This window comes from Gracilinanus agilis, chromosome 3, assembly GCF_016433145.1.
Source record: "Gracilinanus agilis isolate LMUSP501 chromosome 3, AgileGrace, whole genome shotgun sequence".
NCBI classification, from domain to species: Eukaryota; Metazoa; Chordata; class Mammalia; order Didelphimorphia; family Didelphidae; genus Gracilinanus; species Gracilinanus agilis.
In genome coordinates, this window is record NC_058132.1 from 298078516 (window position 1) to 298092467 (window position 13952).

Below are 13952 nucleotides of genomic sequence, written 5' to 3' on the forward strand. Positions count from 1 at the left end.
TATCTCCTTGTCCCAAGGACAAATGAACCCAGAGAATGATGAAATGAAATGGAAATGGCAAGGTGGGGGTGGAGCAGAGAGAAGCAAGAAGCACATTTTAAACTTAAGTTTAGTCATAAACAGCTTGTTTATGACACCAATTACTCTGAGTCTTGTCTTCTAGAGTTTTCCCCTGGGAGGGGAAGAGCTTTGAAGTAGCTTCACTTGAGATCAGTCTTGCTTCCTCACCTTCAGGGGAAGGGCTTTTTCTTTTCTCTCTAGACAGGCTTCTAAAACCATCCTTCCAGAAGGTGTCGCTAAGGGTATTTTCTGTTTGTTGATTTACCTGATTAGGCTAGCATTGGGAGGGCTTGGGGAGACCACTTCCTTAAACCTTTTTAAAGCCTATAGAAATGTGGAGTTTGCCTTGTATATCACTTGATGAAAGTCTCCCCATGGAGAGAGGAGGGACATGAAGCTAGAGACAGTTAAAGTGATTGATGAATGTATTTGAGTACAGCTTGGACTCCAAAGGAATTCTACTAGCTCTGTGTTTGTTCTGTCTGACCTGTTCAAAGCTAGTATGTTCAAAGGTGTTCTGGTGTTTGTTCACTATAGATAGGAACATCCAGATCATTTTGTCTATACTGGTATGAATCTACAACCCTTACGCTGCCCTACCGAGAACCATTTTGGGTTCAACTTTGGTTAGTTTTCTGGGATTTTAATAATAATAATATCTAACATTTATATAGCTCTTTAAGGTTTTAAAAAATAATTATCTTTTGTCTTAGTATCATTTCTAACGTAGAAAAGTGACAAGGATTAGGCAATGGAGGTTATGTGACTTGCCCAGGGTCAGTATATTTGCCCAGTATATTTGAGGTCAGTTTTGAACCCAGGTCTTACCAACTCCAGGTCTGGTACTCTATCCACTCTGCCATCTAGCTCCTCTTAGCTCTTCAAGTTTTACAAATCTTTACTTTTGCTACCTTATTTTATTGTCACAATAACCCTATGAAGTAAGTGCTTTTATATCTGATTTACAGATGTGAAAACTAAAGCTTATTGAGATTAAGGGATTTACTCAGAGTCCCGCATTTTGTTATTGTTTGAAGTGGGATTTGAACTTAGGTCTTCCCAATTTCAAGTATAATATTCAGCATTTATGCAGCCCATCAACTGGGGCCAATGCAGGGACTTGGAATGGGAGTAAAGAATGGGGAATGTACAAATTTTCTTGTACCTTTTCCATATTCATCTTCTCCAAAGTATAGTTTGCTTTTTTTGTCTCTGAATCTCCATTGACAAGTATAATAGGCACTTAATAAATGCTTTTTGAGAGTATGTTTATGTAGTTTGTATGTTATTAGATAAATCTTGTAGTTAGCTTGTAGGTGTAGCTTTTTCTTTGAAATATAAAACTATTATTATTCTTATATACAATTACAATAAATAGTCTAGGGGATAGTGTAGTCATCACAAAATAGTAACCTACCTGTTCGATCCATTTCCCTAATACGAATTTCTGGATCCCAGCAGTTTTCTTGGACAATTCGGAAGATTTTTCCATCTTTCATCATCCTGGCTTCTCCCTGGGGTGAAAAATTTTGGTCAACAGAATGCAAGCCAAGGTAGTTGGTGTGCTTTTGGAACCAAATAAAAAGAATATGACTTTAAGTATTTTGTAAGAGTCTTCCTGCTAAAAAATATAGATTTTTAAAAAAACCTGTTTTTCTTCCCTTTGAGAATATTTATTTCTAAAGCTCTATTGTTTCTATTTCTGAGTAATGTTCTGTATAATTTTCTAATTGGGGCTTGGTTTGTTTTTCAGACCCCTTTCCTCATTCCTTTGTTTCTTTCAATCCAAGGAATATTTTCACATTCCTTATCCCAAAGCAGCTTCTATAATTGGGATGATTAAGATTAAGATTATAAACCCCATCTTGTCAAATAAACAGAAACAAATCTTGGCCAAATATGTCTGGGAGTCATCAGAGCAATATTGTTGGGTCTCCCATTGAAATGAATTGTAGAAAATCATGCTTAACAAGGCACAATTGGATTTCTTCATCTAGATATTGGAATCCTTGGATTTGACATTTGATTTTCCATCATCATGAAGGAATTAAGGGAGAGACTGTAAATTATTAAGCCTACCTCCTCATTAGGTATTCACCAATTAGAAATGTCTTAGACCTTCTAGAGAAAGAGTTTACAAAACCATTTAATGGCTCTAGATGGTGAATACATTTGTCACCAAGACTGTACAATTAATATATTGGTTTTTGGCACCCTGATCAATAAATTGATTGTCTTACCTGAAACCCAGGCTCTTGGAATTTTTAATTATGATACCTTTAAAATGGAAAAATATTTATTTACTAAAAGCTTCCTGCCTGTATATAGTTGCTTGGAACTGGACATATACTCTTAAATTCTACAGGTAGGTTTGGGACAAGGAGCAGCTTTGCTTAAAGCCAGGCAGTTATTGGGTTTAATCTCCAACAGGTTCAGTTAGCCTCCTTTTATCACACCATCAAACATAGGATCATTAATTTTTTTTAACATTTATTAATAATCATTTTTAACATGGTTACATGTTTCATGCCCCTATTTTCCCCTTCACCCCCCGCACTCCCCCCACCCATGGCCGACGCACTTTTCCACTGGTTTTGTCATGTGTCCTTGATCAAGACCAATTTCCCAATTGTTGGTGGTTGCATTGGTGTGGTAGTTTCGAGTCCACACCCTCAATCATGTCTGCCCCGACCCATGCGTTCAAGCAGTTGCTTTTCTTATGTTTCCTCTCCTGCAGTCCTTCCTCTGAATGTGGGTAGCATTCTTTACCATAAATCCCTCAGAATTGTCCTGGATCATTGCATTGCTGCTGGTACAGAAGCCCATTACATTCAATTTTACCACAGTATATCAGTCTCTGTGTACAATGTTCTTTTGGCTCTGCTCCTTTTGCTCTGCATCAGTTCCCGGAGGTCTCTCCAGTTCGCCTGGAACTCCTCCAGTTTATTATTCCTTTTAGCACAATAGTATTCCATCACCCGCATATACCACAGTTTGTTCAGCCATTCCCCAATTGAAGGACATACCCTCCTTTTCCAGTTTTTTGCCACCACAAAAAGCGCAGCTATAAATATTCTTGTACATGTCTGTTTATCTATGATCTCTTTGGGGTACAAACCCAACAATGGTATGGCTGGGTCAAAGGGCAGGCATTCTTTTATAGCCCTTTGAGCATGATTCCAAATTGCCAGCCAGAATGGCTGGATCAGTTCACAACTCCACCAGCAATGCATTAATGTCCCAATTTTGCCACATCCCCTCCAAGGATCATTAATTTAAAGTTGGAAGGCATTTTATAAGACATCTAGTTTAACCCCCTCATTTTTTAAAGTGAAAAAAAAAAAACAGAAGAAGCTAAATTATTTGCCCAGGTCATGTAGATAGTAGGATTTAGAACAATAACAATAGCTAGTATTTATATAGTGCTTACTGAAGTTTGCAAAGTTCTTTACAAATATCACATTTTATCTTCCAAGCAACTCTGAGAAAAATCATTGCCATTATTTACTTCTCTTTACAGATGAGAAAAATGAGGCAGACAGAAGTGACTTACTTAAGGTCACATAGCTAGTATGGCTCAGAAGCTGAATTTGAATTCATATTAACTCTGTCCTAAGTCTGGGTCTCTATCGATTATGCCAAGCAACTCCTCTCTTTAGGGCCAGCTAGATAGTGCAGTGAATAAAGCACTGGATCTAGAGTGCTATCTAAATGCTAACTATTATTGCTGTCATAGTCATTTTGCAAATGTTGACTGTCATGGGAAAATATTGGACAAGGAATGTGAATGAGATCATTTTAGAACTGAGAGACCTTGTACCTTGCAGTTCAAGCCTCTTATTTTATGCTTGAGGAAAATGAAAACCATAAGACTGGAGATTTAAAACTATGGGGGAACCTTGCAGTCCATTGTATCTAGCTCTCACATTTTACGGATGAAAAAATTGAGGAACAGAGGGATCAAGCAGTTTTCCCAGGGTGACATAGCTAGGATATCTGAAATAGCCTTCTGACTCCAGTGCCCTCTCCATTCTTCCAGGCAGCCTCTCTTAGAGGTGAAGGTTCTTGCTTGAGGTCTAGTAAACAGAAGCTCTAGCATCTTTTAAATTTTCCCTTTTATTTCCTGGCATAATATCTTTCTGAAAGTTATTTAGACTACATCTCAATGACTCAGGAATGACCTTTGAATCCCTACTGGGAGAGCAAAGTGGGTGTGAGCAGGTAAAAACTAATATTGTCCTCTGATTGGCTGATTTTCCTTCCCTCCCCTCTCCTCTCTCCTTCCCCATCCAAGACGATCTTGAGCTCCATCTATATCCAACCTTTACTAAAGCTCTTTGCTTTTTCCTTCTCTCTTCATGTACTTCATCTGCCCCAACAACTTCATCTCAAACCTAGTCTATATTTCACACATTAAGTGAATTCAGATCTCTTTAACAGATCATAAGCTCAAAACAACATCAGCATTTTCCCCTGACCAATAAGTCTTCAGAGTCATTGAGCAAGTGACTTGTGAAATCATGTCAGGGAAAACAACATAACAATTATTTACAGCCCAGAACACCTGTGTCCTGGTAATCAGCACCAGAAGGCTAGTAGGATTGGTTTGATTTCAGTTATAAAACCAGGAGTGAGTTAAATGCTTTTTTTTTAGGGGGAGGAGAAGATGAAATAAAGAAAAGAGAGGGCATTTAAAGAGAAAAATCTGGGAAATGTATTTCATTTGTCCTATGAAGGATTCTTTCCTCCTCCTCCCTGCTAAATATTAGGGTGTTGTTCAGCATAAAAGAGTATTTAAAAGTTATTCCTTAAAAGAGAAATTATTCATATGTGAGCTGTATTTATCATTGTAAACTTCCAAGGAATATTAAAGCTGGAAGGAATCTTAGACATTATCTAATTCTTTGCTTCTTCCACAGAATTATAGTCAGAGAATTTTAGTTGGAAGGGAGGGGAGTGATTAATCAATTGATTCATCAACAAGCATTTATTAAATATTTAGTATATACTAAGCACTGTGGTAAGCACTAAGGATACAAAGATAAAAATGAAATAGTGCCATCCTTGAAGAGCTTAAATTCTATAGAAAGAGGCAATATTTACATATCTAAATAATATAAATATGAGGCAATTTCAAGAAGGGGAGAATAGTAACTGAGGGACTAGGGACTAGGAAGATTTTGTAAAAAGAAGACTTTTGAGCTATCTTGAATCAATCAATTAACAGTATTTTTAATAATACATTATAATAAAAAAAAGTTTTTAGTAAGAACTTAAGGCACTTCCACCTCCATGGGTTAGTGCAGTGATTCCCAAAGTAGGTGCTACCACCCCCTGGTGGGTGCTGCAGTGATCCAGGAAGAGTGGTGATGGCCACAGGTGCATTTATCTTTTCTATTAATTACTATTAAAATTAAAAAAAATTAATTTCCAGGGGGCTAAGTTGATAATTTTTCCGGAAAGGGGGTTGTAGGCCAAAAAAAGTTTGGGAACCACTGGGTTAGTGGTTCTGAGATGCCTCAACCTTGGAAGAGTGAGTTGGGAGTGCCCTCTGTTTCTCTCCATACCTTCCTGATTCTAGCCACTGCATAGAATGATATTAAGTGGTAAATGGGAATGTCCAAGCCCAGCTGCTATGTGCCAGGCTAGGCAGTGGAGCCATTGGTTTCACCACCTGGTCAGATATCAGGCCTGTTCAGGATGCCAGAGACCCAATGGATGATTGACATGCTTCACCAGGCAAGAGGACTATAGGGGACCAGATGAAGAAAAACCAAGCTGCAGATGATGATGATGAAGATCTGAATTACCCTATGATGAGTTTAATAGTTATGCTGGAAGTCTTTCTCCAAGTGGTCTTTATGAAAAAGATGATGAGGAAGCAGATGCTGCTAAAAGAATTAAAAGAAAGAAGGAAACAGAGGGAGAAAGAAGAAACTGAAAAATATTGTGTGGAATATCATAAAGTTCAGCAGCAGTTCTCATATCTAAAAAGAAAGTTGGCAGAAGTTACAAAGAGGAATAGCTAAATATTCCTGATGTTGATGATTCTAGAAAAAATGCCAGTGGAATCCACAATATGAAACTTACCCCGGTTCTTTACTTTCTTTACTAAACATTTAAAGACTAGAGAGGACCATACTTCAGTGGATCCCCAACAAACACAACATGGAGGTCTTCAGATACCCTACCCAAGAGGATTAAATGCTCCATATCCAGGTGGAACAACACCTGGGACAATGACACCTGGAACAGATGAATTGGACATGAAGAAGATTGGTCAAGCCAGGAACACCTTGAAAGATATGCAATTGAGCCAGTTTTCTGATTCAGTGAGCAGGGAGACCCAACGGTTATCTCACAGATTTGAATTCTATGATTCCCACACAAGGAAGAGATATCAATGACATTAAAAAAGCCCATTTGCTTCTGAAATCTGTGTGAGAGACAATCCCTTTCATCCTACAGCATGGATTGCTATTATCCTTTGAAGGAGAAATAATGGAGGATGGGGACAAACTGGTGCTTGCCAGGGAATCACACAAGCTGGGGACCCCACAAGGGACAGGACAACAGGATAACACAGACTAAAGTATACAGGGGATATGGAAAATGGGTAATGTCAGTTGACAGTTTAACTGTCCCCCAAACTTGCTAGAGACACCAGGGATGACAAATATTTCAATGTGGGTTCAAGTGGCTGAGAGGAAGAATAAATAGGCAGTGTGTAAAACAAAGTTTAATGTTTTCAGGGTAAGGAAAGTGGTTGAGGTATTTCTAAAACTCAGGGAACAGCCAACTGTCAAATAGAATCTTAACGATTGAGCTGGCTTTCTGCTTCTCTGCTAAACTAACTTCAGTCAGGCAGGCAACCTTGGCTGAAGGCCAGAAAGGGCTGGAATATTGGAATTCTCACAACTGGTCCAGGCTGATCCTTTGATGACTTCAGGGTGCAGGAACCAAATCCTTGCCCAGCCAGTAATCCAATGAACATTAGGGAGGGAAGGCTATCTGCAAGCTGTCCACCAGATGCAGACTTGAAACTCTTCTCTCAATGTAGATTTGCTTTGATAGATGGTATCTCCAATCTTCTCCAAAATCCCAAAGGTTCACAGCTTGTATAGTCACAGCTGGCTGGCTAACAGCTCCTCATCTCCTTACCCCAGCTTAGCCCAGTTCACTCTCTCTCAAATCTCTCCCTGCATTCCATATTGGAATGCCCATTGTCCAGCCAAAGGATTTGCTTTAGACTGCTTGTTTCCTATCTAACTTTCTATTGCTATTTTATAATCTATCTTATAAATTACCTATAACACCATCTAGAAGAAATCACCAGAAAACTACAAGTAGCTTGAAACTTCATTATGAAAGGACCAGAAATGTGTCTCAAGAGTGAAGATATATGGCTATAAGTGGCCCATCTAAAGCCCAGTGATATGGCCCAGACTGTGGTTACTCAAGTTGTTTGCTACATTCTACAATCTGTTCAGATTTATATCAGATCAGCACACATCCAAGCAAAGAAGTATGCTCTTAGAAGTCTCCTCAACATGTTCCAAACTGTTCTCTTTCAAAGGAAGCTATGGAGTTAGAAGAGCCTGAAAATGCTAGAATAAGAGGAAACCAAGCTATGCAATGTTGCCTCACTAGTGTGGAGCTTTGGCTTACTTTGGCAAGGCTAGAGAACTATTGGAATGCCCACAAAGTCTTAAACAAAGGATATGAGAACATTCCCACAGATCAGCACATCTGGATTGTGGCAGCAAAATTAGGGAAAGCCAATGGAGACACTCAAATGGTAGAGAAAATCATTGACAGAACCATCACATCATTTAGGGCAAACAATGTAGAAATCAACAGAGAGCAGTGGATCTAGGATGCTGAGGAGTGTGACCACCTGCCAGGCTATTATATAAGCAGTCACTGGCATTGGGATTGAAGATAGAAAACGTGTGAATGGAGGATGCAGATAGTTGGGTTACCTATGATGCATTGCAGAGTGCCCAAGTTATTTATGCCTATGCCCTGCAAGGAGTGTATATGTTTGTAAGGTGCTTACTTTGAGAAGAACCATGGGACCAGAGAATCCCTGGAAGTGCTTCTGCAGAGAGTAGTGACCTACTGCCCTAAGACTGAAGCATTCTGGCTCACTAGTGCCAAGCCCAAGTTGTTAGTGATAGATGTGTATGTTGAAAGAAGCATCTTGGCCTTGATTTCTACGTCAGCTCCAACAGCAAAAGAGATTTAATTTGCTGTGAAACTCAAGTCAGAGAATAATAAATACAAATAGGCAAGGATGCTACTGTTCAAGGTACACCCACTGCAAGAATGTTCATGAAATCTGTGAAACTCAAATGGGTACTGGGGAACACTACAGCTGCTCAGGATCTTTTGAAGAAGTCTTGAAATACTATGAAGGTTTCCCCAAACTGTAGATGATGAAAAGACAGACTGAGGAGCTGGAGATGCTGACTGAAAAAGCCTGGGAAGCCTATAAGCAAGGGTTGAAGAATTATCCCTACTCTAAATCCCTATGACTTTTATTTTCAAGAATAGAGAAGATTGGACAGTTTGCAAGAGCAAGAGCCAATTTGAAGAAATCTCATTTGAAGAATCCAAAATTCTGATTTGTGGTTAGAATTTATGAGATTAGCATACTGGACTGAACTGAAGAACACTGCCAGTACCCTCATGGCAAAGGCACTTCAGAAATGTCTCAACTCAGGCATCCTATGGTAAGAAGCAATTTTCCCTGAGGCAAGACCCCAGAGGAAGTGTACTTGCTCTGAAGAAGTGTGAACACAATCCCCATGTCTTGGAGCAAACCGAAGATCGCCAAGGCCAGGGAATGATTCTATGGGAAAGTAGAGATTGAGTCAGACCTAGGGGAAGGCTTTCTTCTACAAATTTGAATTTCATCAGTGTACAAAGAAAGCAGCAGGAAGAGGTGAAGAAACATTGTGAGCATGTGTAGCTCTGCCATGGGATACTGTGGTGTGAAGTGTCCAAGGACATTGAAAATTGGCAGAATATTGGAAAAATCCTTGTGCTTGTAGCAGCCAAGATTAAAAACACCTTCTAGCCATTACAGTGGTACCTTGATAGAGGAAATGTTGAGGATTTGGGAAAAAAAATAAACAGCTAATTGAAAAGACACACCTAGAAAAAGTTGCAACAGGACATGCATTGGAGCTGTGTAATGACCCTTGTTTTACACAGTATCAAAATGTTCTGAAAGGGAGGAAGAAAGAAACTTCCATGGAAGGTTTTTGTTGAAACAGCCTCTAAGTGAAATTGAGGAAAGTGTGGCAAAACAGCCAAAATTCAATGAAGAAAATGATGATAATTAAGTAAAGTAAGAAAATAGCAATTAAGTTTAGTAATAAAGTTACATATAAGTAATGTGTAAGGTCAATTTTGCATTTAAATGTAGCATTAAGTGTTTGGAGAGTTAGTTATGTTAAGCGATAGCATTCGAAATGAAAACCTTCTCCACCAGCATCTTTGCCTGACCTTGAAGGTAAATAACATTTCATGAGCAAGTTTATTTCTTTACATGTTTTCTTATTATCTATAAATATATTTATTTGTTATTTATAAAGTACATTCTTATATTTAAAAGCATATAAAACAAAACATTTGTGTGTTTTTTGGGGGGCTGGAATGGATTAATTGCATATCCATTAATTTAAAAGGGGAAATTTGATTTGACACACGAGCAAATTGAGTTATGAGCTTGGCCATGGAACTAATTAAACTCGGGTGTCAAGGCTCCACTGTACTTTATCCCCTCCTGTCACTGACCCTGGAGGGAGTAGCATCTTCTTGTCATTCTAGATCCAGAAGGAAGAAGCTAAAGAAGGTCCCTCAGTAGCTGTGCTACAGATGCTTCCAGATGATCTGTGCATACCATAAAGAGTAGTTTTCTTTGAAATGTTAGGATTTTGAGTGCTGATGTGCAGAGGAAGAAATCTCTTTAAGAGAGATTAGCTTGCTCTTTAAATGTAATTAAATCTTTTTTTTTTTCTTCCAAAGGAGCTTACTATGTACAGGGAGGCAGTATTGCTAAGATGTACATACAAAGAAAATGAAAAAAAAATTCTAATTGGGGAGACAATATTTATGAAAAGAAAGTATATATAAAAGATATAAACAAAATAGATGAAGAGTAAAGTGGCATTTGAGCTGAGTCTTGAGGAAGCAAGGGATTCTAAGAGGTAGAGGGAAGAAGGCGAGAGCAACAGCAAACAGGGCAAAAACACAGAGATATATTCCATGTGAGGGTTAGTAAGTGGGTAAGATTAGGCCATAGAGTACATGGAAGATTAGTGTTAAAAGTAGGGTTGGAACTCCATTTGGTTTGGTGACTTTACTAAAGCACTTTTTGATTAAATCAAATAATCAGAACTGTGTGAATAGGATCTGTAACATCTTCTTGAATCAATCAAATCCATCATGTTAAAGAATGGGCCATGACCTAAGCAATTTGAGTAAAAGGAAAAAGTTATCTCAGAAGAAAAAACTGGGTTGGGAAAGAGGTAGAGGGTGGGAAAGATAATAACTGGATTTTGAGAGGTTGGACTAATCATGGCATTTTCAGCACAGCTTTGAGGAGCAAAAAAAGGACTTAGCTATGACAAAGAAGGGAGCTATTTAGGAGAGTAATTGTATTAATAGGTACTTCAGGTTAGAAGATCCAGGCTGATGGAAGTTTCAAGGAAAAGTCAACTCTTTCCTGAATTTCCCCCATCCATTCATAGACATTATAATATAATTTACTGTTTTGTTTCCAGTAAACTGAATTTCCTTTAACCAGAAAGAGGCCAGGGGCCAATTAGAGATAATAAAGGTAAATGGAGGCAGACATCCCAACCTCAGCCTTGGTTATAGAAATATTTCCCAACTGACAATTTGGAGCAATTGTGATAGCACCCAACTTTTTCATCTAAAAAAACCTCCTACTCCCAAGGCAAAGAGAAAGGAACCAAGTGGACCCCAAAATATTCACCCTTTGTAAACCTCTCTATTACTTTTTAAAAAAATCCTTACCTTCTATTTTAGAATCAATAATAAGTAAGGGCTAGGCAAGTGAGAATAAGTGACTAGCTCAGGGACACATAGCTAGGAAGTGTCTGAAGCCAGATTTCCCTGTTTCTTCTGAGTGCACCACCATATTTCTAGTCCCTAGATGCACAAGCTAGATGTTGTACTTGACTCCTCACTCTCTTACTTCTCCTTTCACATCCAATCTGTTGCTAGTGCTTGTGGATTTCATCTTTTCAAAATCTCTACAATAGGACCCATTTCTCTCCTCTGATACTGCTACAACCTCAGTGTGGGACATCATTTCCTCATACCTGGACTATTATCTGTTGTTTGGTCTACCTGCTACAAATCTCTTTAGTTCATTCTCCACTTAGACACCAAAGTGATTTTCCTAAAGTGCTGCCCTCACCATGTTCCTCCCATGTTCAATAAACTTCAGAGGTTCCCTGTTACCTTCAGGATTAAATGCAAAGTCCTCTATTTGGTGTTCCAAGCCTTCCATAACCTAGCACCAGAGCTCCCCTTTTCAGTCTTTCTAGTCTTCTTGTACTCTGTGATCCAGTGACATTGGCCTCCCAATTAATCCACTAACAGGACATTGCCATCTCTCAGCTCTGGGCATTTTCTTTGCATGTGCTCCATGCTTGGAGTGCTCTCCCCCCTCTTCTCTGACTCCTGGAGCTCCTAGTTTGCTTTAAGTTGCAGTTTTCTCAATCCTTCTTAGTTCTAGTACCTTCTCTCTGCCGATTACTTCCTACTTATGCTGTATATATAGCTTATTTGTTACATAGTTGTTGCATTTTTTTCTCCCCTATTAGATTGAGATCTCCTTGAGGGCTTTTGTTTGTATCTCCAGTGCTTAGAAGAGTGCCAGGCACAGAATGGCTGTTCACTGACTGATCTTAGGGGCCACTTTCCAGGGGAGTATATTATCTCCAGTTGTCTAATTATTGCAATAGGATATTACAAATCGAGAGTTGATCCAAGGTAAATTTTTTCTTCTGTTTAGAAATTTAACCACTGTGCTAAATTTTAAAAATTGTTTTATTGTTTGTTTTGTTTTTAACAGAGTATTACAGTTAAAGATAGAAAGGAGTCAGGCTGCAAAGAGTTTTAACTGTCAAACAAAGTAGCTTTTATCTGATCCTAGAGGTAATATAGAGCCCCTGGAATTTATTGGGGTTAAGGGATATGTGTGAGACATGGTTAGATTTGTGTTTCAGGAAAGTCACAATGACAGCTGAGTCGAGACATTGGAATAGGGATTTTAGGTATTTCAGAGTAGAGGAACCAGGTTTCAGACAGGAAGACCAATCCACAGTAATAGTGATGGTAAGCCTAAGGCTATTTGTGGCTAATCTATTATTTTGTACTCTAAAAGTCACTATAAAAGCATCTATGAGGAAGCAAAGTGCATGAAATACTTTTCCTTGGGGTTTGGTATCCATATCTCTTACAAATTGTGTAAAGAAATATATCCAATTTGTGTTTCTTTTCAATGTTTCAGAAAGAAAAAACAACTATTCATCAATGATCATAATGGACCTTTAGAAGGCAACACTGCTATAGTCCTGTAGCTGGTGACCTTTTATGTTCCAAATATGTTTTGAACCTTGAGCAATCAGGGCCTGGAAATGAATCGAATTATGAATCAAATCCTGAAAAAAAAGTGACACTAATTCATTAAAGAGTGGACCTTAAAAAAAAAAAGAACTTAATCTTAAAATGTCTCCCCTATGATTTTTTAAACCACTGACAAAGCTATTTGAATAAAACATATTAGTTAAAAAATTTTTTGAAAATCCTTACCTTCTGGCTTAGAACCAATACTGTGTATTGGCAGAAGAGTGGTAATGTAATAGGAAATAGACTTTAAAATAAGTAAGAGCTAGACAATAGGGATTAAGTGACTTGCCTAGAGTCACACAGCTTGGAAGTGTCTGAGGCCAAATTTGAACCCAAGACCTCCCATTTCTGGGCCTGGCTCTCAATACACTGAGCCTAAAATGTTTTTTCATTAAATTTTTTTTATTGCAAGTTTGATCATTAGCATTCCAATAAACCAAGTAGAATAAGAGAGGATTATATGGGGCACTGCAAACTGTTATGTACTTAAAAAAAAACAACCAACAAACAAATATATATTAAGTTTAAGAAGTATTAAGAAAATTGCACTATTTGTTTGCAACATCTTCAATATTTATTTTTCTTTTCTTCTGTGCATTTAAATGTGTTATTGAATGTTTTTATTTTTTTGCTATCCTATTCACAAACTTATCACCTTTTCTCTGAATATAAGCCTTCCATTGTAACAAATGTGATGAGTTAACAAATCATGAATTAACACATTTGGCACATCTCAGGACACATGTTTAATTCTTTATCTCTTGTCCATCACCTATGCTATTGTCTAAAATTATTGAACTGGAATAAAACAAAAACAAAAACAAGATATAATGGAACAGTGAACTGGAAATGGGATACTGAATGCTGATAGCACACTCCAGTGGTATAAAAGCAACCAAGTTGAGCACTGAATTTGCAAGAATAATTAAAATAGAAAGCTGCCAAATTAGGATTTCCATGGATAGATTTCAGAGGGTCCATGAACTTGGATGGGAAAAAGTTACATCTTTATTTTCACTAATCTCCAAAAAATTTTGCATTCAACAAGATTATGTGAAACTCTTATTCTGAGGAGTCCCTAGGTTTTTTCTAGACTACCAAAGGGGTCCATGACATAAAAATTGGGAAGAAGCCCCATAGAAGGTGCTTCCTCCCCCTGGCTGCTGCACTCCAGATGAACTCTCCCCCATCTTCCATATATATTAGCCTTCCTGCTTCCT

At 38.2% G+C, this 13952-nt stretch overlaps 1 protein-coding gene across 4 annotated transcripts in view; it reads right to left on the minus strand.

The window, feature by feature from the left end:
• The window catches only part of ACMSD (aminocarboxymuconate semialdehyde decarboxylase), a 90783-nt gene that overhangs the window by 54584 nt on the left and 22247 nt on the right, over positions 1 to 13952 (minus strand). For all 4 annotated transcript variants that reach the window (XM_044669907.1, XM_044669906.1, XM_044669905.1 and 1 more), the window contains one exon: positions 1478 to 1574. In XM_044669907.1, coding sequence (XP_044525842.1) covers positions 1478 to 1574 — 97 coding nt within the window. The remainder of the gene's footprint in view (positions 1 to 1477; positions 1575 to 13952) is intronic.